Source organism: Lutra lutra, chromosome 9, assembly GCF_902655055.1.
Source record: "Lutra lutra chromosome 9, mLutLut1.2, whole genome shotgun sequence".
Classification (NCBI taxonomy): domain Eukaryota; kingdom Metazoa; phylum Chordata; class Mammalia; order Carnivora; family Mustelidae; genus Lutra; species Lutra lutra.
Genome location: NC_062286.1, coordinates 143,516,121 through 143,537,807, shown reverse-complemented (window position 1 = coordinate 143,537,807; position 21,687 = coordinate 143,516,121). Strand labels below are relative to the sequence as shown.

General features: G+C 66.6%; 2 protein-coding genes across 3 annotated transcripts; one reads left to right on the top strand and one right to left on the bottom strand.

Moving 5' to 3' along the window:
• Positions 1-985: 985 nt before the first annotated feature.
• HELZ2 (helicase with zinc finger 2) lies at positions 986-15,716 on the top strand. The gene is made up of 20 exons (XM_047745349.1): positions 986-1,081; positions 1,937-3,037; positions 3,315-3,498; positions 3,576-3,683; positions 4,057-4,574; positions 4,648-5,289; positions 6,287-7,070; positions 7,331-7,406; positions 7,491-11,298; positions 11,426-11,544; positions 11,639-11,770; positions 11,854-12,015; positions 12,097-12,244; positions 12,340-12,456; positions 12,543-12,735; positions 12,859-12,993; positions 13,167-13,385; positions 13,539-13,695; positions 13,786-13,953; positions 14,214-15,716. Exons 2-20 carry the CDS (start codon positions 2,019-2,021, stop codon positions 14,336-14,338), a joined length of 8,814 nt encoding a protein of 2,937 aa, XP_047601305.1. The 5' UTR covers positions 986-1,081; positions 1,937-2,018; the 3' UTR covers positions 14,339-15,716.
• Positions 15,717-18,206: 2,490 nt separating this feature from the next.
• Positions 18,207-20,712, bottom strand: FNDC11 (fibronectin type III domain containing 11). 2 transcript variants are annotated; one of them, XM_047747069.1, is made up of 2 exons: positions 20,658-20,712; positions 18,207-19,252 (listed from the first exon to the last, which is right to left on the bottom strand). In XM_047747069.1, the coding sequence occupies exon 2, from the start codon at positions 19,248-19,250 to the stop codon at positions 18,249-18,251; it is 1,002 nt and encodes a 333-aa protein (XP_047603025.1). In that variant the 5' UTR covers positions 19,251-19,252; positions 20,658-20,712; the 3' UTR covers positions 18,207-18,248. The 2 variants fall into 2 exon arrangements, with proteins under 2 accessions (XP_047603025.1, XP_047603026.1); XM_047747070.1 differs by lacking the exon at positions 20,658-20,712 and adding an exon at positions 19,590-20,603.
• Positions 20,713-21,687: the final 975 nt, after the last annotated feature.

Below are 21,687 nucleotides of genomic sequence, written 5' to 3'. Positions count from 1 at the left end.
GGAGCCGGGCTGCAGTCCTCTGGAGGGTCCTCTCGCGGGATGACTCGCAGACATTTCAGACAGCGGGTGCTGGGCTTTGGCAGGGGGCCTCAGTCCTTCCTGGCACAGGGGACTGTGGGCCAGGCTGCTCGTTGCCTTCAGGCCACAGTGGCCCCACGTGCCCCACTGTCAGCCTGAGTGGGCTGGGAGGATGCTGTGTCCTCTGGCCCAGTCTCAGCTGTCAAACTTCTGCTGTGTCTGTTGGCTCTCTTCATTGTTCAAGTGTACAAGGTTATGAATCTGGGAAGCCAGGATCCTTGGGGTCGCATCAGGGGGCAGTGGGGGGACTGGGTGCTCTGCTAGCTAGCTGACTGCTGGGCCTCAGCCTGTGAGGGCAGGGCCTCAGTTTCCTCAAGGGTGACTGAGGATGGCACCCGTGCAGGAGAGTTGAGGGGTCAAATGCAATCAGGCCGCAAAGTGCTCCTGACCCTCCAGCCATCTGGCATGGGGGAGCGCTCACTGTCCAGGGTTTGGCTATAACCCCAGGGCATCCTCAGTAAGAACCTCCCCAGAGAGGACGGTAGGCAGGTCCCTCCGACCTAGACTGGATGGAATCATTTAGAAAAGCCTCCCCGTGCCCCTCCCCTTCCCAGTCCTCGAGCAGCCCCCCCGCCCCCCCCCCCCCCCCCGCCGCCCCAGTCCAGACAGGTCGGTGTGCCGTGGAGCCGCTCCACAGCCGAGGGTCGCACAAGCCGGAGCCCCTTTCCCCCCTGCGTTGCTGTCCGGCTTGCTCACCGCCGCCGCGGGCTTGGCCCCTTCTGCAAACTGCCTGGCCCGGGCGCCCCGCGGATGTGCGTGCGCGCGGGGCACTTGGGGCCGGGGTGGACCTCAGGGGCCCTGGCCGCCGCGGCCGAGGGGCGGGGGTGGGGGGAGGGGGCGGCGCCGGGGGCGGGGAGGGCGGCGGGGCGGGGGCGGGGGCGGGGGGGCGGTGAGGTAATTTCCGCGCTGGGGCGTCAGCGCTCCGAGTCACCCGCGGGCAGAAACGAAAGTGATCGCTCGGCGCGGGGCGGGCGCCGGTGGCGGGGACGGCTCCGCGCGCAGGGTAAGCGCCGGGCGAGGGGCCGGGGTCTCGGCCGCCCTCCGGGGCGGGCTCCGTGGGACCCCCCAGGCGCGAGGGAGCGGAGGGGGCGGCCGTGCTCCGCGGGAGGGGCGTGCGGCGCGGTGGCGGGCGGCGGGGCTCCCGGAAGCCACCTGCGCCCCCCCCCCCGGCCCCCGGGGCAGCGGGGCAGCCCGGTCGCTGCGACCCTGGCCCCGGCCTGGGGAGGGGCCGCGATCTCTGCGCCCCGAGGCCGGAACCCGAGTGTCAGTCCCGTTTCGGAGCGTCCCCCGGGCTTGGGCTCTCAGCCCCGTCCCTCTGCAGCCGGACCGGGCTGGGCGTCCCCCCTCCAGGCTGAGGCTGCAACCGCTTCCTCTCAAAACAGCGCTGGTGTCGCGCTCAGAGTTTCCCCGGCCAGTCCCATTCGCACGGGGCTTCCCCACTTCCTGCCTGAGCGCGGTGCCGTCCTGCGGGCCCCCACCGTGCGGAGGTCGCGGGAGCCAGCCTGGCCCCGCAGAGCGGGGCTGCCGTGTGTTTGCTCAAGCGGGGGGCTGGAGGGCGTGGAGAGGGAGGCTCCCGGGGGAGCCGGGAGAGTCCGTGGGCCCCCAGGGCCCCTGTTGCCAGGGCACCCTTCCTCCCACAGGCTGGCCCAGAGACCCCCCCCAGAAGTGGGATGGGTCTTCGTTGGGTCAAGGTCAGTGGGGCCCAGCTCCTTGGAGGAACAAGTCCCTCTGCCTGTCTGCCGGATAGAATTCTGCCTGGCCTGGAGGAGAGGCAAGAGTGTGACTGAGCCCCTGCCTGGGTACCTGTGGGGCTCCTGGCTTCAGGGTCTGACCGTGCTCCTTGCTCCTCCCTCTCCAGACTTCTCATCATGGGCCAACAGCCCCAGAGGACCCGGTGATGCTGTGAGCCTCCGACGGCCCTCCGCAGAGCCAGGCCAGGCATGCTGTCCCCAGGATCTGGTTCGTCACCCACCAGCCCCATGGCCGCCAAGGAGCAGTCTCTGGCCAGGCTGTGTGCCCAGGTGGACCTGCACCTGGGCTGCCCCCGCTGTACTCAGCGCCTGAATGAGAGCACGTACGTGCTGCGCCGGACAGAGCACCACTGTCCGCGAGAGACCCTGCTGGCCCGCTTCAGGCAAGCCCGCAAGAGCCGGGTGTGGCGCAAGGTGGCCCGTCGGCCCAGCTTCCCGCGGCCTGCCCGCTATGATGTCTGCTGGTACTACAGCCCGGGGCTCGGCTGCCGGCGGCACGGCAACCAGTGCACCTTCGCCCGCAGCCGGGAGGAGGCCCTGGTCTGGAACTTCGAGCGTGAGCACAATGTCGGGCGTCTGTGGCTCAAGACTGAGCTGCAGGGCGGGGGTGCCCAGGGGGAGCAGCACAGCCCCGCGGACGCCATCCGTGCGGAGCATGGCGGTCACTTCCAGCTGCTCTGCTCTCACTGCTTCCGGAGCTGTCCTCCGCGCCTCTGCCCCATGGACGCCCAGGGCCACTGCCCCCAGCACGGGGCCTGCCCTTCACTCCTGGCTCATGTGAGCGCCGAGGGCCGCCTCAAGCAGCAGGTAGTGGAGGTGCGGCCGCAGCCCCAGTACGGCCAGCCACTGGCCTACTGCATGTACGTGGGGCGCGGGCGGCCGTGCCGGCACGGGGCTTCCCGCTGCCAGTACGCACACAGCGCAGTGGAGATGGCCGTGTGGGAGGCCGAGCAGCTGGGGGGGCTCCAGCGGCGGGACCTGCTCTCACCCACTGCCCCCAGAGAGGACGAATGTGCAGCCCCCTGCGGCCAGCCCCTCAGTGTCCGGCTGTACTGCCGTGCCTGCCTGGTCACCTGCCCCTCCCAGGAGGCCTTCGAGAACCATTGCTCATCCCTGGAGCACGCACAGATGGTGGCCTTGGACCCGACCGAGCTCTGGGAGCACCGCAGCCCACCCACGGGGCTCTCCACGTTTGAGCTCTGCCCCAAGTGAGGACAGTGGGGTGGGGGTGGGGGACAAGCCCCCCTTCAGCTGGGACCAGGGGCTCTCTATCCCCTCTGTGCAATCAGCTGGTCCCCGGCCCCGCCTCTGGAGGGTGGTCGAGGGAGGCGCATGGAGGCCTTCTCTCGTGGGCACAGGATGGAGGGGGGCCCTGTTCCCCCCTGCCCTGCCCCAGGCCTGGAATCGACCCTGCCTCCCGCCACAGGCCAGCACTGGGCTGACAGGGCTGACCCCTGCCCTTCTTGCTGATCTCCCATTTCCCAGACCCGACCTCTGTGAGTACGGGGACGCCTGCACTAAGGCGCACTCTGAGCCGGAGCTGCAGGAGTGGGTACGGCGGGCGCAGGGCCTGGGGCTGAGGGAGCAGGCTGCCTGGCAGGAGGGGCTGGTGTCTTACCAGGCCCGGCTGCTGGCTGAGTACCAGCGAAGTCGAAGCGAGGTCCTGGTGGTAAGTGGGGACCAGGCAGGTGGGCAAGGGGTTGCCAGGGCCAGAGCCCCACCGCCGACGGCCCGGCTTCTGTGCAGCTGGCGGAGACTGTTGATGGCGTGTCTGTCACGTGCAACCAGCCCTTGGTGCATCAGGCCCCCGAGAAGAAGATTCAGCACAGCTGGGTATTTGACATCTGCTCTGAGGTAAGGCATCATCAGCTCGGCCGGGGAGGGGAGGTGGCTGCGTTCCGGGTTTGGAGCCGCCTGTGTGGTCTGAAGCAATGCGTGGATCTCTGGGTCAAGCTGGTGGGAATGTCTGGTTCAGAGAGCGAGGACCAGGCGCGTTAGCTTGTGTGCCCTGGGCGTCCCATGCTACACCCTCCCCTCGCTCACCCTCCACAGGGGCTGCTCTGGGACCCCATTTGCAGGGAGGAACCCCAAGGTTCAGACAGGCCGAGCGCCCTTCTGGGGTCACAGCCAGGAAGCCCAGCAGTGTGCGGAGGGGCCTGAGTGTCCACCTGGACGGTGATGGGCGGGCAGGGTCTGGGGCCGCCTCCCCATCCAGTCTCTCCCCCAGGAACCCCTGCTGCACGTGGCCCTGCTCAAACAGGAGCTGGGAGCAGACTTCTCGCTGGTGGCCCCCCGCCTCCCGCTGGGCCAGCTCTATGCAAAGGGGGAGCGTTTCCGAGCAGGCGCCGCCCCAGCCAGGTTCCGGGTGGAGGTGCGAGTGCAGGGCGCCTCCTTCGGCTGCTTCGAGCAGTGGGTGGTTTTCGACTTCGGCCGCCGGCCTGCCCTGCTACGGAAGCTGGGGCTGCTGCTGGGCCAGGTGCGCTGCCTGGGGCCGCAGGGCAGGCTGGCGTGCGGCCACGCCGAGGAGCTGGAGCGCTGGCACACGGGCAACCGCCACGTGGTGCCTGGTGTGGAGCGGACAGCCGAGCAGGTGGCCCTGGTGGCCAAGTACAAGGTGCCCGCCCTGGCGCTGGACTTCTGTCCCGGGGGCTCTGCCCCAGGCCCCATGTCCTGCGCCGACTACCGCCTGAGGGTGCACCAGTTTCTCTATGAGGAGGAGGCAGCTCAGCAGCGGCTGGTGGCCAGGTGAGTGAGGGCCGCTGGGCTGTGGGGCTGCAGAGTCCCGGCCCCTGAGCGCTGACCAGATTCTCCCCGCCAGGCTGAACTTCCGGGGCCCGGTGTCCCTGCGGACGGCCCTGGAGACGCCGGCCCTGGGCATGCTCTTCCCGCCATCAGGGGCCCTCTATGCCGAGGTCCCCACACCCTCCTCGCGGACGCCGGACACGGACGAGGGCTTTCTGCTGGGCCGGGCAGTCAGCACAGCCCTGGTGGCCCCTGTCCCTGCACGCGACCGCACGGTGTTTGAAGTGCTGCTGGAGACGCGGGCGAGCTCAGAGCGGGTGCTGTGGCTGCTGCTGCCGGCCCGCTGCTGCGTGGCCCTGGGGCTACGGCCCGACACCAGCCCCCTCCTTGAGGTGCAGTTCCAGATCGACCCGCTGACCTTCCGCTTCTGGCACCAGGCGGTAGACGCGCTGCCTGACGTGCGACTGGTGGTGCCGGACCTGCCGACGTGCTCCTTGCCCCGGCCTCTGCCCGCACCCCCCGCGATGCATGGCAACCACAAGCAGAAGCTGGCCGTGGCGCTCATTGCGGGCAGTAGCCCGGGGGGCGTCCGGCCCATTGCCCCCCTGCTCATCTACGGCCCCTTTGGCACAGGCAAGACCTACACGCTGGCCATGGCCTCCCTGGAGGTCATCCGGCAGCCCCACACCAGGGTGCTCATCTGCACGCACACAAACAGGTGAGCCCAAGCTGCCGCCTGCTTGCTGGCCGGGGCCAGCGTGCTGCTGGATGCTATGTCCCTGTGAGGAGGAGGGGAGCCGGGCATTCCCAGGGTCCCTGGAGGCCTGGGCAGCCTGTGCTAGAGTGGGTCGCCGGCCTTGCCTGGCCATCGGCAAAGCAGGGTCTAGGCTGGGCCTGGGTCCTCTGGCTGCCCCGTGGACGCTGCAGGGGTAGGGGACAGTGCAGCTCTTAGGGCGGTCAGGGTCACTCTGATCCTTGGGCTAAAAGAGATGGGACATTTGTGCTTCGGGCCCAGTGCAAGGTGCCCTGGGGCGTCAGGGTCTGCTGTCTGTGGGCGGGGCTGTGGGTGCCTCTACGGAGACCCCAGACTAGACAGAGTTGTTGGGGGGGCGTCTGGCATGGCCCATCCTGCAGTTCCCAGGGCCAAGCTCTGCTCTTGTCTTCCCTCAGTCTCTCTTAACGGATCCCCTGTGGTTGGTATGATTTTCCTAGCTCCCAGCACTTCCTGCTGCCCAGGCAGGAGTCTCTCCCATGGTGGGCCTGGGGACCTGGGGTCCTGGGGAGCAGGTCCCTGCAGAGATGCCCGGGGGCCCTCGCATGTCCCCAGGATACCCTGGCCTCAGTGCTTCTCCATCTGCTCCCGAGAGGTGGTGCTCGTCACTGCGCACCCACTGACAGCCCCCCGGGAGCTGAGCTCTGGGCCAAGCACAGCCTCTGGCCACCCGGGCTATCTCAGGCAGGGGACCCCGCGGTTCCCCTCTCTGCTTCTCTGCACGGCCACCTCCTTCACCTCCTCCTCCAGGGATCCCTCCCTGACCACCCAGACCCTCTGTGCTGTTCCCGGTTCTCATCTGATTCTGACCTTATCCTCTGTCCCCTCTGCTGGCGTCAAAGCTGTGTGGGGCGGGTCTGTGTGCCTCTGCTGAATTCCTGGCATCCAGGCCGGGCTGGGCTCACAGGACACGCTTTGGTGGACCGTGTGCCCTTCCCCTCAGCGCGGCCGACATCTATATTGAGGAGCACTTCCACCGATACGTGAGCAGCGGCCACCCTGAGGCCACTCCGCTGCGGGTGATGTTCACGGACCGCCCGCCCAGCCAGACCGACGCGGCCACGCTGCGCTACTGCCTCCTGACCGCGGACCGCCGGGCCTTCCGCGCCCCGACACAGGCCGAGCTGGAGCGGCACCGCATTGTGGTGGCCACGGCATCCCAGGCGCGCGAGCTCAGGGTGCCCAGCGGCTTCTTCTCACACATCCTCATCGACGAGGCCGCCCAGATGCTGGAGTGCGAGGCGCTCACCCCGCTGCGCTACGCCGGGCCCGGCACGCGCCTGGTGCTGGCGGGGGACCACCGGCAGGTCACGCCCAGGCTCTTCAGCGTGCCGGGCACCCAGGCTGCAGGCCACACTCTGCTCTGCCGCCTCTTCTGGCACTACCAGCGGGAGGCCCACGCCGTGGCACGGCACAGCCGGCTCATCTTCCACGAGAATTACCGCTGCACCGAGGCCATCCTTCACTTCGTCTCGCGGCACTTCTACCTGGCCGAGGGCAGCCCCATCCATGCCAGTGGCCGGGTCCCTCGCCACCCCACGCACTACCCTCTCATGTTCTGCCACGTGGCGGGCAACCCCGAGCGGGACCTCTCACGCGCGTCCTGGCTAAATGCGGCGGAGATCGCCCAGGTCGTGGAGAAGGTGCAGGAGATCTACCAGAGCTGGCCCTCCTGCTGGGGCAGCCGCGAGCAGAGGCACATCTGTGCCGTGTCCCACGGTGCCCAGGTGAGCCCTTGCCGCCCACAACAGCCTACCTCCCCACTTCTGGCAGAGACGCCCGGAGGAGGGCGTGGGTCCCTCTGTGGCCTGAGGGGGGACCTCCTCAGCCTCAGTGGCTCCTCCTGAGAGAAGGGCTGAGGGATGAATCTGCCAGGCCATGGTGTGGGGCTTGAACCCACGACTGGGGCCGGGGCTCTGGGCCTTGGGCCTCGTGTCCCCACCCAGGGGCTCACTCGGGCCGGCTGCTCTGCTGTGTGTGTCTGCAGGTGGGCGCACTGAGGCAGGAGCTGAGGAAGAGGGACCTGGGCCAGGTGTCTGTGGGCAGCTTTGAGATCCTGCCAGGTGGGTGATGAGTGCGGGGGTGGGGAGGGGCAGGTGCGGAGCGGGGCGGGCTCTCCTCCCCGGCCTGACCACCCCCCTTTGCAGGGCGGGAGTTCCGGGCTGTGGTGCTGAGCACCGTGCACAACCACAGCAGCCTGCTGAGCTCGGGGGCGCCCGCCCTGGGCTTCTTCACCGATGCCCGCGTGCTCAACACCGTCATGACACGCGCCCAGTCCCAGGTGGTGGCTGTGGGCAACGCCGTGGCCCTCTGCTCCTTCGGGGCCTGTAGCAAGCTCTGGAAGAGCTTCATCCTCGAGTGCGTGAAGCACCGTAGCGTCCGGCCCGAGAGCCTGTCCCTGGAGCGCATTGAGCAGAGCGCGGTCCAGAGCAGGAGGCAGCGCTGGGACCTCCAAGCAGAGAGAGCTGTGGCTGCCGTGGCCCAGGACACTGTCTCGGAAGAGGGCACAGCAGGGGCTCTAGCCACAGAGCACGTGGCCACGGACAAGGTGGCACCAGGGGCTGAAGGGAGGACATCCCCTTCCAAGACCTGGGCAGCAGGAGACGAAGCCACACAGAGCATAGAGGCTGGGGACGTGGCACTGGGGTCTGTGGCAGGGGGCTGCCCAGTGGTGAGGGAGACCGCCATGGTGCCCCCAGAGGCAGAGGACACGACCTCAGCAGGGAACTCGTCGATGGGGGATGTGGCCCCTGGGAAGGCAGTGGCCGGCCTGCCGGCCACGGAAGATGGGGACCCCGAGGACCTCGAGGACTCTGAGTCGGACTTCTGGCCCTCCAACATGGAGCTCAACGCGGACGACTCCATCCTGCAGGAGCTCCTGGATGAAGCCCGGAACGTGGCGGTGACCGTCCGGGAAGACGGGCTGCTGGACGCCATCGCCCGGCCCGAGTCCCCACAGCAGGCCCAGCAGTACAGGAGCCTGCCGCAAGCCGCACTGCGGAAGCTGCTGAGCTTGGAGCCTGAGCTGTACCGCCCCTGCGCCTTCGTGCAGGAGACCTTCGAGCGGGCGCTGGCCGTCCCGCTGGATGACGCGGACTGTGGCCCCATCCACATCAGGGGCCGCCTGCACTGTGGGATGGCCTTCAGCGGGGATGAGGTGCTGGTGGAGGTCCTGGGCACAGACAGAGGCCCCTCGGGGAGGCCGCAGGGCCGCGTAGTGGGCGTGCTGAAGAGGAAGCGGCGGGAGCTGGTGTTCGTGTGCCGCACGGACGAGTGGGACCCTCGCATCATGACCCCCATCGACAGCTCGGTGACCAAGATCTTCGTGGCCGAGCTGAAGGACCCGCTGCAGGTTCCCGTGCACTGCATCCAGCAGGGCCGTGTGAGGCGTGTGAGGTACGAGCGGCTCCCCACAGAGGCCCGCGGCAGCCGACTCTTCTTGGTGCGTGTTGTCCTGTGGCGGCCCCGCTTCTACTACCCCCTGGGCATCATCCTGGAGGTACTACCCGAGGCCACCACCTGGGAGCAGGGCCTCCGCATCCTTGACCTGGAGCACGGCCTGAGGGCACCGGGGCCAGAGCCGGCCTCCGTCAGCAGGGCGCTGCAGAAGTACCGGGCAGAGCTCAGCCGGGGACCCAACCGCCGGGAGGATTGCCGCGGCTTTCTGACCTTCACTGTGGACCCCCAGGGTGCCCGTTACCTGGACGATGCCCTCAGCGTCCGAGATCTGGGCTCCAAGTACGAGGTGGCCGTGCACATCGCCGATGTGGCCAGCGCTGTCCCCAGGGACGGGCCTCTGGACCTGGAGGCCCGCAGAAGGGGCATCACGTTCTACGCCCCTGACCGGGAGCCGCAGCCCATGCTGCCGGCCAGCCTCTGCCAGGACGCGCTCAGCCTCCTGCCAGGCCAGGATCGCTTGGCCGTCTCCCTCTTCCTCACGGTTGAGAAGGGCAGTGACCAGCTCAAGGGCCTGCACTTCGCGCCCTCTGTGATCCGCTCTGACCGCCAGCTGTCCTACGAGGAGGCCGAGCACGTCATCAGGCGGCACCCGGGAGCTGGCGGGGAGCTGCCCAGCCTCTTAGACTCTGTGGACACCTGTGTCGTGGCTGCCTGCCACTTCTCCCGGGTGCTGCGCCGAGCCCGCCTGGGGACCGACACGCACTACGAGCAGCCCGGCGAGGACAGCGTGCTGGGCTTCCGCGCGGCCCACGCCATGGTCAAGGAGTACATGGTCCAGTTCAACAGCCTGGCGGCCGAGCTCCTCGTGAGCAGCGAGTGCACGCGGACGGTCACGCCGCTGCGGTGGCAGCCCGCGCCCAGTGAGCGCCAGCTCGTGGCGCTGGGGGAGAAGCACGGGGAGCTGGTGCCCCTGTCCCTGCACCTGTACCACCACCTACAGGGCTGTGGGTCCCCCGGCCGACAGGTCTACCTCCTGGCCGCCCTGTGGAGGCACCTGCAGCGCGCCGCCCGCACCGGGGACCACAATCTGCTGGTGGACCTCATCACCACAGACGACGTGCACCCCTCCCTGGCTCCCGTGGGCCTCGACCTCCGCAAGGCCCTGGGCCGCTCTGTGTTTGGCCGCTCCCGCCAGGGCGAGCAGCAGGTGGCGGGACACTACGCGCTGCGGGTGGACTGGTACACGTGGGCCACCTCGCCCATCCGCAGGTACCTGGACGTGGTACTGCAGCGGCAGATCCTGCTGGCGCTGGGCCACGGGGGTGCCCCCTACTCCGCCAGGGACATCGACGGGCTGTGCCAGGAATTCAGCCACCAGCACACGCGCGCCCAGGCCTATCAGCGCCAGGCCCGAAGCCTGCATCTGGCAGCACAGCTCAGGGTCCAGCCCCGGGGCAAGCTGGGCATCGTGGCAGGCGTGGAGACGGGCGCCCGCGGCTTTAAGCTGCTCTTCCCCACCAACCCCGAGACCCTGCCTGACCCCTACCCTGTGCAGTACCGCGCCCTGCAGCTGGCTGAGCACCCCAGGGACCTGGCCGGGCGGCAGGGCCTGCGGCTGGAATGGCGGCGCCGCATCTACTCCGTGCAGGCGGAAGGGCCGCGCTCCCCACGGCCCGGTGCCCTGCTGGACCCCCACACCCGGCGGGTGGACGCCGCCCCGTGGGAGCAGCTGCTGGAGCTAGTTCAGGCAGAGCGGTGGCCTGAGGCAGCAGCCCTGGTGCAGGAGCTGGGCACCGCGGAGCCCCCGTCCCGGGAGCTGGGCCGCGTGAGGCACAGCCGCTGTGGCCACTTCGTGGAGGTGTCCCGGGAGCTGGGCAGCGGGGACGTGCTGCAGGTGCAGCTCAGCGCCAGCCTGCAGCGGGGCTTCCTGGTGCCAAGCCTGCAGCTGTGCACCGTGGCGCCAGGCCTCACCCTCTGCCTGCAGCACGTGGAGCGGCCCAGCGACTGCTTCCTGGACCAGCCGCCCCGGGCGGTGCAAGACCGGTGTCTTGATGAGGGCGAGTACACCCGCGTGTGGGGGCCCTTCTGCTCTCTGGAGTCAGCCACAGGCGCCGTCTCGGAGGGCGACTCCATCACGCTGCAGCAGGTCAGCGTGTCCTGGGACACAAAGCAGGTGGCGCAGGGGCAGCTGCGTGGCTCCTTCTGCCTGGAGCCGTCCTTCCTCACCGAGCACGGCATTGACCTCAGCTTCGGCCACTGCTACCTCTGCATCCGGCTCGAGGGGCTGCCGGCCATGCCCATTGCAGGGGGACCGCACCCCCCAGCTGGCCCTGGCCAGCCTCCCCTCCTGAGCATTGACCCTGACACGTACACTTGGGTGGCCCACGGGCTGACAGAACACTGGGACCCGAAGGAGGGCCAGGCCGACCGGCAGGAGACCTCGAGGCAGGTGTACTTCTTCATCCAGCACATGCCCATGGAGAAAGTTCCAGAAGAGGTGCTGAGACCGGGCAGGCGATTCACTATTGAGGTGCTGCCCAAGCAGCTTCCTGACATGTGAGTAGCTTCCACAGGGAGAAGCTGGGGGAAAGCGGGCCGGGTGGGGCGAGAACTCCCTGGGTCCCCTCCTCGGGGGAGTCCTGTGGATGTCCCCGGGTCCCTCTTCACTGCCACCTGCCCCCAGTCGCAAGGAAGAAGCTGTGAGTAGGTTGGACCGTGCGTCCCTGCTGGTCGTCAGCATTGCCCTGGGCCGGCCCATCCCTCCGCCCTGCCACCTTGCTCCCGAGCAGACCCTCCACAGAGGTAGGTCCTGGGACCCTCCAGCTCTTCCATGTCCCTTTGTCCTGCCTGGGTCCTGCCCTGCGCCCCTGCTCAGGCAGGCCTGACCCTTCCTTAGGGACGTACAACAGGCTCCTGGAGAAACGCATGTTCGACCTCCCCGGAGGCTGCCACACGCTGAACTCCAGCCAGAACCGGGCTGTCAGGGCAGCCCTGCAGAAGCCGTTCACAGTGATCCAGGGCCCGCCAGGTGGGGCCCGTGCTGCGGGGCTGGGGCCTCGGGCTGCTGCGCTGGCCACCAGGGGCTCTGTTCATGACGCTCTCTGCCCGCAGGCACAGGGAAGACGGTTGTGGGTTTCCACATCGTGTTCTGGTTTCACAAGGCAAATGAGGAGCAGGTGATGGCCTGGGGCGCCCCCAGGGAGGAGGAGCTGCTGGGGGGCCCGTGCGTCTTGTATTGCGGTCCCTCTAACAAGTCAGTGGACGTCCTGGCAGGTGCGCTGGGCTGGTTGTGTGGGGGCTTTGCCTGATGGTGCTGGCCCCGGGGGACGGTGACTCACATCCTGTTGCCGCCAGGACTGCTGCTGAGTAGGAGAGCAGAGCTGAAGCCGCTGCGGGTGTACAGCGAGCAGGCCGAGGCCACTGAATTCCCGGTGCCCAGTGTGGGCAGCAGCGGCCCGCCCAGGAAGACCCCTCGGGAGGGGAGGCCCAACCAGAGCCTCAGGTGCAGTCTCTTGGCAGTCTGTGGGTGCAGGACCCCCACAGTCCTGTCGGGGCGAGGACTAACACGGGGCTTCACGGCTGTCCCTCCCACCCCAGGAGCATCACCCTGCACCACAGGGTCCGGCAGGCCTCCAACCCCTATGCCGCAGACATCAGGGGGTTCGACGCTCGGGTGCAGAAAGGGGAGGTCTTTTCCAAGGAAGACCTCAACCGGTAAGCCGCTGGGGCCGTGCTGTTGTCTCCACGGTGGAGATGTGTGTGGGGGGTTCCCTGTGTGACTGAGGGCTGTCCCCACACAGGTACAAGCAGGTGCTGGGGAAGGCACGGAAGTTCGAGCTGGAGCGGCACCGGGTCGTCTTGTGTACGTGCTCGTGTGCTGCCTCAGCTGGTCTCAGGAGGCTGGCTGTGCGGCAGGTCCTCATCGACGAAGCCGGCATGGCCACGGAGCCCGAGACCCTCATCCCGCTGGTGGCCTTCTCAGGGGTGGAGAAGGTGAGGGAGCTGGGTGCTGAGCTGGGAGCCCCAGGTGGGTGACGGTGGGTGTGGCCTTTCACCCCGGAGGACTGGTACCTCGAGGTCTGCAGGTGTCAGGACTGTGGCTGCCTGTGTCTGCAGGTGGTTCTTCTGGGGGACCACAAGCAACTGCGGCCTGTGGTCAGGAGTGAGCAGCTACAGAATCTGGGGCTGGACCGGTCTCTCTTCGAGAGGTATCACGCGGATGCCTACCTGCTAGACACACAGTACCGCATGGTAAGCCGGTCCCAGCCTCGCCATCTCTGGCTGCGGTGTGGTCTGAGGCCAGGGATGCCCAAGGGGTTGCTGCCCACACCTGGACCTCCTGTGTCCACTCCTGCCTCCAAGACCCCCAGCTCTTGGCCCCGGGACAGCTGGACAGGTGACCAGGCTCACGCCCTGCCTTGCAGCACGCGGACATCTGTGCCTTCCCCTCCACGGAGTTCTACAAGAAGAAGCTGAAGACCTGGCCGGGCCTGAAGCGGCCACCCAGCGTCCTGGGCCACGCTGGAAAGGAGAGCTGCTCTGTCATCTTTGGCCATGTGCAGGGCCATGAGCAGAGCCTACTGGTGTCCACAGATGAAGGGAATGAAAACTCCAAGGCCAACCCGGAGGAAGTGGCTGAGGTGGTGAGTGTCAGTGAGACTTTCCCTGGTGCCCCTTGGTCAGGGAGGCCTTCCTGGAGGAGGAGGCAGAGAGACTGAGGGAACAGGTAAGGTTCGGGTGTCCAGGGCAGGAGAGGTGCCAGGGCCTGCTCCAGCAGCACCCCCTTGGTCCCTCAGGTCCGCATTGCTAAGCAGCTGACCCTGGGCAGGACCGTGGACTCCAAGGATGTTGCCATTCTCACGCCCTACAACGCTCAGGCTGCGGAGATCGGCAAGAGGCTTGGGCAAGAGGGTGTCACTGGAGTGAGCGTGTGCTCCATCACCAAGAGCCAGGGTGAGCGCGGCTCTGGGGCAGGGGCCTCGCGGGCCAGCTGGTGGGCGCGGGACCTGGGAGGGGCCTCATCACATGCGCCCAACTGCGCAGGAAGCGAGTGGCGCTACGTGCTGGTGAGCACCGTGCGCACGTGCCCCGAGAGTGACCTGGACCAGCGGCCAACGAAGAGCTGGCTGAAGAGGTTCCTGGGCTTTGTGGTGGACCCCAATCAAGTGAACGTGGCCATCACCCGGGCCAAAGAGGGTCTCTGCTTCATTGGTAGGACTGCTTGGCGGCTCGGCTGGGGGCGGGGCGGGCTGGGGCGGGGCTTCTCCTGGGGGAGTGGCTGCATGGCTGGGGGCGGGGCAGGATGGGGGCGGGGCTTCTCCCTGGGGGTGTGGCTGCTCGGCTGGGGGAGGGGCGGGGCTTTTCCCTGGGGCTGTGGCAGAACGGCTTGGGGCAGGAGGGCCAGGGCGGGGCAGGGAGGGCCTGGGCGGGGCTGGGGTCCACCACGGACCCCGGCCCCTCGACCTGCACAGGGGACCACCGCCTCCTGCGTTGTTGCCCTCTCTGGCGGAGATTCCTGGACTTCTGTGAGGACCAGCAGAGCCTCGTGCCCGCCAGCCAGGTGCGCGTTCGGAGGAGGCCTGCTCTGTCTCCCTGAAGAGCCCACTCTGCCTGCCCACTGCCCTCGGGCTGCCAGGACTTCGAGGCAAAGCCCCCAGCCCGCTTCTGCAGCCTGCCTTGTCAGGCCGCACTCGGCAGAATCCCACAGTGCCTTCGGTTAGGGTTAGGTACTGCCGGCCACCCCGCCGCCCCGATTGGGTCTGCGCTGGGGTTCTGAGCAATAATCCTCTTCTGGAGCCTCGGCCTCTCCCGGGACAGGGGGGCAGGCCAGGCCCTGCCCTGCCAGCAAGTGCCTACGCTTAGGAGAGAGGGACTCCCCAGTCTCTCTGCTGTGCTGCCTTTGTCGGGACATTTTGCAGGGAACATCTCAAGGGTGTGGGATGGGGGGAGGTCCTCTGGACCTTCTGGTGTTGCTGGGAAGGTTTGGGGTGGGGAAGGAAATCCTCGCGGGTTTACTCTTTGGTCTTTGGATGCTATCCCTGACCACGCTGGGTGCTGGCTGTGGGGCTCAGCCTTCTTTCTTTCTTTCCTTTTTTCTTTTTTTACAAGTAGGCTCCCTGCCCAGTGTGTGCTTGAACTCATGGCCCTGAGATTAAGAGCTGCATGTTCTACCAACTAAGCCAGCCAGGCCCCCTGGTTTTCTATTTTCTAAAATAAACCAGACGCCAGTGTCTTTTTTTACTGGAACAGGTTCCTTATCCCAAACTTAGACAAAGAGGCCTCCCTGGAACAGAGGGCCTTTTTTCTGTCCCCACTACCCTGTTTTACTGGGGCCCACAGCCCTGTGTCCTTCAGGGGCCACCTGCCCTTGCAGGTGGAAGGGCAGACCAGAACCAGATGCACACACAACCTTGCCCGGACCATGGGTATATGGGTGGTGACCGAGACTGAGGTGCCCCTGGATGGGCAGCCTTGTGCCTTCAGCCTGAGCTCTGCCTCCCCTTTGCAAACTCAAGCCTGATCAGGTCAGGGCTTCTGGGACAGCCTGTCCTCTGTGTCTGTCTTTGCAAGGCTGAGGAACTCCCCCTGTCCCTCAGGGTACATTTCTGTTCTGCCTGGTCTGGAAACTCTTGCCTTGGTATCTGCCCTCACCTCAGCAAACCCTCACCCCCCACTGCAAGGCAGCTCTGACCCAGAGTCTCTGCACATCCTCATCCTGTGGCCTGGGGGATGTGGCAGACAAGCTGCTTACACTAGGAGGGGCTTGCCCCCGCACCCCCCCTTCTGTGGCCTTGCTGCAGAAATTTCTGCCAGCGGTGGGGCAGGGTGGGGGGCAGGGGTGGGGTGGGGAGTGATGTTCTGATGTTTTCTACAAATCAATTTCTACATTCCAATTTTTATATCTTTTCTTGGACTCTGTATTATACGATTCAATACTAATTTTATTATAAAGACTACTGTGGATGTGTTTCTCACATCTGGGTGTTTGAGGTTTTATTGGGGACACCTCCTCTTGTTTTGGGTTGTAGGGTAGCTCCTGAGTCTGCCAGGAATCCAGAGCCCGTTCTAGCCAGGTGCTGGACAAGCAAGCGCTCTGGGAGAGGCTGTTGGTCCCTGTGTCGCAGCTGACAGCACGGCCAGCGGGCTGAGCAGGGTCTGCGGCTGGACAGCGGAAGCTGGCTGGGGGCTGACTGGGCAAAGATGCGCGACAGGGACGGGCTGGGCCTTGGAGATGCAGGCATGCCCAGCCTCCTGAACGCTGAGCCCAGGCAGAGTCCAAAGTCCCCGAGGCGGCCAGCCCCGCCAGCGTCCAGCGCGGCCCAGGGTCTGAGCGCCCCCGAGGACACTTGCACACCGCACGCCTCCTCGAAGCCGACTCCAGCCGTTCCTTGTCTGGTCTGTTGCTCAGTGCCCAAGGCCTCCAACAGCACCGGCTGTGCAGAGGAAGGCGTGTCTGGGCCTGGCTTCCCTGGGGGCCTGCACGGGTATCAGACCGGTGTGGAGGTCACACAGTCAAGGAGTCAAAGGCCTTCTCCAAGGCCACTGTGTTCCCTGTGAGGCTGCTGAGGGAGCCAGACAGGCCCTGCCTTCTAGGCCAACCACACAGGCATGGAGTTTTACCATCTGGTCAAAAACATTGGAAAGGAGGACCAACAGGCGTCCTGAGGCAGGAAGTCAGGACCTCTTCCGCCTGGAATCAGGGAGGGCTTCTTGGAGGAGCGGGCGTTGAAGCCCCGAGCACGCGCGTGCGCGCGGACTGCCGGGGAAGCTGGGCGGTCAAGCCCAGGCGCGCCCGGCGGCGCGAGGCGGGGCCGAAGGCAGAGGGCGGGCCTCGTCGCAGAGGGGCTCAAGGTTTCCAGTCAGGCACGTTCTCCTGCAAGGCAGCGAACGAGATGGAGCTGGGCACAGAGGAAAAGCGCTTGGCCTTGTGTGCGGGCGAGGTTCAAAGACGCGAGCGCGCCAGGCCTGCTGCTGCGGGGGCCCTCACAGCGGGGCCTCCCGCGGGGCTGGCCTCTGGGCAGCTGCCGTCCCTGGTGACGGCTGGAGGCGCGGGGACCCGCGAGGACCCTCAGTCGCCTTACCCACAAACGCCTCCCTCCACCAACCCTGACTCCAACCTGCCCCCTTCTTGCTGGGATTGGTAGGACATGGCACAAAGCCCCATCCCTGGTCCCTGCCCAGCTTTGCTTCTCTCCCTGCCCGCCCACCCCCTGCGCCAGCCCTCTCTACTGCGCTGGGGGGGGGGGGGCGGCTCAGGAGGAGCACCAGGCTCTGCTCTCGACTCCTCCCCTGCCATCCCCCCTCCCCAGGATGCCTTGGAGTGACTGGACCCTGAGGAACACCCAGGAGTGCCTGCACCATAGCCACACGATGCCACAGTGTGTGACAGGCTGGCTTGACCCGGAGTGGTGTGCAGTAACACAGAGTGGGTCAGGAACTGGAGAGGCCTGGGAGGACCCCACCCACCTCTCAAGAGCTGGGGGCGGGGACGAGTCCTGGGGACTGCTGGGCACCTGCTCTCTCTCCAAACCACCCCTCTGCCGGTGGGGGAGGCGGTCCCTGTTCCTGGTCATCTTGCCTGCCCAGGCCTTTGGCTCTCAGGCGGCCTAGTGACCCCCATGGTGGACAAGGGTGTGGAGGAGGGGTCAGCGTACTGGCAGCTCCCCTGGGCCACGGCACACAGTGCTGTCCCTTCTGGACCTGGACACAGCCCAGCTGCAGCAGCAGACAGATGCCGATCTTCGCCTCACCTGTGTCAGGACCGGACGCGAGCGTGGGGAACGAGGGAACTGCTGGCACACTGGTGGTGGCATGGCCTTGCCCCTGGCAAGGACAGCCTCTGGAGGCAGCAGTGAGGGGCTGGTCCCCTTCTGGGGGCTGGGCGTGGCGGCTGATGGGGAGGGCCACCCTACAACAGCTGGGCACCAGCCTGCATCCTGGGGAGGCCCTCTGCCGGACTCCCTTGCCTCGGGCCCTCACCCGCCTTGGGACAGCAGCACAGATGTGGTTCAGCTCCTTTTTGGGAGAAGACTTTGTCATTTAAAAGACAAAATGTCCTCTTGGTCTGGGCACCCACGACCCTGACTCCAGTGATGCTGGGAGCCACAGGATGGGGCACGACTGCCCCCAATGAGGTTATTGTTCCCCTTGGGGAACCCTGGCCTGGGACACAGGGCAAGGTAGCCAGGGCCAGTGCCAAGGTCGCAGGGTTGCTTACTGTACCAGAGAGGGAGCAGGGAGATGCGGGAGGGGCAGACACAGCAGGGCCCCTTGGAGAAGCTCTCGGGCCGCTCATCTCGCTCCAGGGGCAGCTATCCTGGAAGGTGCAGCCTGGGGTGCCCCCTGGCAAAGGGGGCAGGAGCCTGGGGGGCCTGGGGCTGGGGGTTGGGCTGGACAGCATCTGAGCAAACACTCCCATGGCGGCTGCTGCCTGTCAAACATAAGGTTTGTTTCTTTAGTTGTGTGTGTGTGTTTATAGTCTTTATTAGTGGATAAATATTAGAAAATCATCTCTCAGAAAGTGCGGTCAGGGGCAAGCCTGGCTTGCCTAGCCGACTAGGGCTGGGCCCTTCTGGGGGCCCCGGCCTGGTCTGCAGGGTGAGGCTGTCCCTCCACGGCTCGTACACCAGCGTGTAGCTCTCTGCTCTCTTGACCGTGAACCTGTAGGAGCGGTTGGGCAGCAGGTTGTGGATGTCGAAGGCACAGGCTGCCACGGGGATGGTGCCGCACTGCGTGGATTCCTGCTGCGTCCGCGGGTCCAGCAGCTTGAAGCGCAACTCGAACTGCTCGGGGGCCGCCGGCTGGATGGTGACAAACCAGCGCAGGCTGGCCCAGTCCCGGTGGGCCACCGACCCCTTGCGGTCGAACATGACGGGCATCTTGGTGCTCAGCATCAGCCGGATGTGCGGGATCTTGGTGGCGCCGATGTCGGACACCAGGCGGTGCTTCATGTGCAGGCGCCCAGGCACCATCATGGCCAGGAAGCTGTCCATGACGGCCGACAGCTCTGCCAGCCTCTGCGCCACCAGCCCCCAGCCCGCCAGGAAGGGTCGCGGGTCGGGCGACTCCAGAAGGGCGCCCAGCTCGGCGCGGCCCCGGTCCAGCTGCTCCAGCAGGTCCCCAAGCAGCAGGAGCTGGATCTTGGTCTGGGCGGTGCCCACCTTCTTCATGCGCTGGAACTTCCAGGGGTCAATGAGCTGGAGCATGGTGCTGGGCAGCACCAGGGGGTTCTGGTCACCCAGGGCCAGGTGCTTGGGGAGGATCTCGATGTGGAAGGAGCACTTCTGGAGCAGCTCCATGCGCCCGTGGTGGCGCCTGAGCAGGTGCGGGCTCAGGTCCGCGGTCAGGAACTCGCGCAGCGCAGTGCGGCGCTCCATGTAGGCCCGCCACGCCTCCGGCTCCAGCAGCTGCCGGTCCTCCGCCTCCTCGGCCTCCTCCTGGTCCAGGGAGGACTGTGCACTGTCTGGCTTCATCTTGTCCAGGCCCGGGCCCGGCACCCGGAAGCTCATGTCTGGGAGCAGGGGGTGGAGGGGGGTGGTGTGAGCGGACGCGGCCCACGGGGCTCTGCCGACCCCCCTCCCCGGCTTACTCAGTCACAGCACGCGTGTGGATTCAGGTGTGGATTCAGGCCCACTGCCGTCCATACTGGGCCCTCTGTCCCTCCGCGGGGGAAGAGCTCATGGGGAGAGCACGTCTCTCTGGGAAGAGGCTGCCGGGGGGCCAGGCAGGCCGGTGGCCGACCCAGATAGAAGTGGACGCTGAGGGGCGGCCCCTCTACTGATTGTCCATTGTGATGACACAGGGACACGGGGACGGGCTGACACAATGGGCTCTGGACAGTCACTGACCAGCTGTGTGGCCTGGCCACAGCCTCAGGTCGTCGTGTGAATAGGGTAAAGGTGCTCCCTCGTTGCTGACAGGGGTCAGTGTGATCCTGTCTGTGGGGCACTGGACTCCCCCTGGGGGACACCATGTCCCTGTGGACCTTCCGTGCCTCCCTTTCACTGCGGGTCAGAGCAAAGGGCCAGGGCTCACCCAAAGACAAGGCCAGGCGGTGGCTGGAGCTGGTGAAGGAGGCAGGGCAGCCCCAGGCCCCAACTTCTAGTGACTGAGCCCCACTCTATGCCTTGAAGCCCCTCAGTGGTGAGGTCCTATCACTCCATCTCACAGACGGGGGGCCTGAGGTGAAAATGCCTTGCAGCTTGCTCTCAGCTCAGGGTTTGAAGCCCCCCATCAGCTCTAGGGCCGGACTCGCCTTCTGTGCTACCCCTGCCTGGGCTCCCACCTCTGGGGGGCTGTGGGGACTGACTCTGTAAGCTGGGGCTCCTTGGAGAAGGGGCCAGCAATCTGGCTGGATTGGTCCCAGCCGCCCCCAGGACGGTGAGGCAGCCCCTTCACACAGCTGGGCCAGCGGCTTCACTTGAGAGCTCGTGTGGTCCCGGCAACCCAAGGGCTGGATGAGCTACCAAGAAAGCTGACAGGCCAGGTGACTGCCCCAGGCCACACTGCTAAGTGGCAATAAGGTTGGGACCCAAGTCTGCCTGCCTCCCCAGAGGCCAGCTCTATACATACTTCCTGGGGCAGAGAAACCAGACCAGGCCCTGGGTACAACAGAGAGGGTATCTGGGGTGAGGCAAAGCATGACCCCAGGAATCCTAGCCTAAGTTCCGCTTTGGCCCCGGGTCTGACTGTGGGTTCAGGGAGGTTTCCCAGTCGCCAACAGTCTCTCGGTTGGAAAATCCCAGAGGGGCTGGTCGTGCATTCGGGAGGGGGCCGCTCTGTGCGCTGGCCCGGCTCCCAGACTTACAGCCTCCTGGGCCTTCCAGAAGCCCCCAGACCTCCCTCTCCCCTTCCCAGCCAACAGCCCGCCTCCCCGGCCCGCGCCCAGCCTCCAGCCTCCAGGCGCGCCCACTTGCCCTGCCTCCCGGAGCGGAGAGAGCCAACCGGCTGACTGTGCGCCCAGCGCGCGCCGCCGCGTCCCGCGGGTTGCCATGGGGACCGCCGGCCTCTGTGACGCCCCGCCCCGCCCGGGGGTGGGTAGGGTGGGGCGGTAGCCCAGGACCCCGGGGTGCGAGGAGACCCCGCCGGTGGGGCGTCCACTTGAAGAGCTTGGAGAAGACCGCACGGGGCGGGGGCGGGGGCGGGGGGGCGCTGTCTGATCCCAAGACCCGGACTGGGACTCGGACTCTAGGAACCCCTCCTCCGGCCCCCGACCCCACCCTCCACCCGGGTCTCAGGTGGACAGAACTGTCCCTAGGCTTCGCTCTCTCCCTGGGGAACCTGGTTCCTCCTGGGGGAACCGCGCCCCACTTGGGAACCACCGCAAGTGGCTATTCCGAAAGCCAAGCCCAAAGTAGGGTTCAGCAGAGCCGAGTAAACTGGGGCTGGCGGCTTAGTGGGGACCGTTGTCCCACAGTCCTGTGGGCACGGGGCTTAGTCCAGGCTTGAGGGGTGAACTCAGGGAAGAGGGCTCCTGTTCCCCGTCCCAGCCTGTGCACTGCTCCAGGAATCCCTGGGAAGAACTGGGGGGAGCAGCAGTGACCTCACGAATGAACTGGCAGGTGGGTGACCCTTGTCACCCAGAGAATGGGAGCAGCCCGGCAGAGCTGGGATGGGAGCAGCCACTTCTGCCCGCAGTACCTGGCCTGGGCTGACACTCCTCACCTGGGTCTGGACAGAGGGTTCTCCACAGCTCCAGGGAGCCCATCAGACGAGTTCTCAGCTCCCTCCTTGAACCCCATCTCTAGACCCCAGGTGGCCCCAGGACCTCTGGGATCTCTCAGCAAGTTGGGGCTCCCCGGGGCAGTGGACTGGCACTAGGTGGACCACCCTGGGGAGGATGAGGGAGGGAGGGAGGGAGGGAAGTCCTGCCTATGGGTGTCTCTGCCCTGGGGGCGGGCGGGGAGGACAGTGGTGGGCCCCTTCCAGGATAGGGCATCAGTCCCT

Excerpts from the sequence above, each read along its gene's own strand:
- FNDC11 (XM_047747069.1), bottom strand. The coding sequence starts at position 19,250 with ATGAGCTTCCGGGTGCCGGGCCCGGGCCTGGACAAGATGAAGCCAGAC.
- HELZ2 (XM_047745349.1), top strand. The coding sequence starts at position 2,019 with ATGCTGTCCCCAGGATCTGGTTCGTCACCCACCAGCCCCATGGCCGCC. Across the intron at positions 3,684-4,056 it reads TATTTGACATCTGCTCTGAG|GAACCCCTGCTGCACGTGGC; the intron begins GTAAGGCATCAT and ends TCTCTCCCCCAG. Across the intron at positions 7,071-7,330 it reads CCGTGTCCCACGGTGCCCAG|GTGGGCGCACTGAGGCAGGA; the intron begins GTGAGCCCTTGC and ends GTGTGTCTGCAG.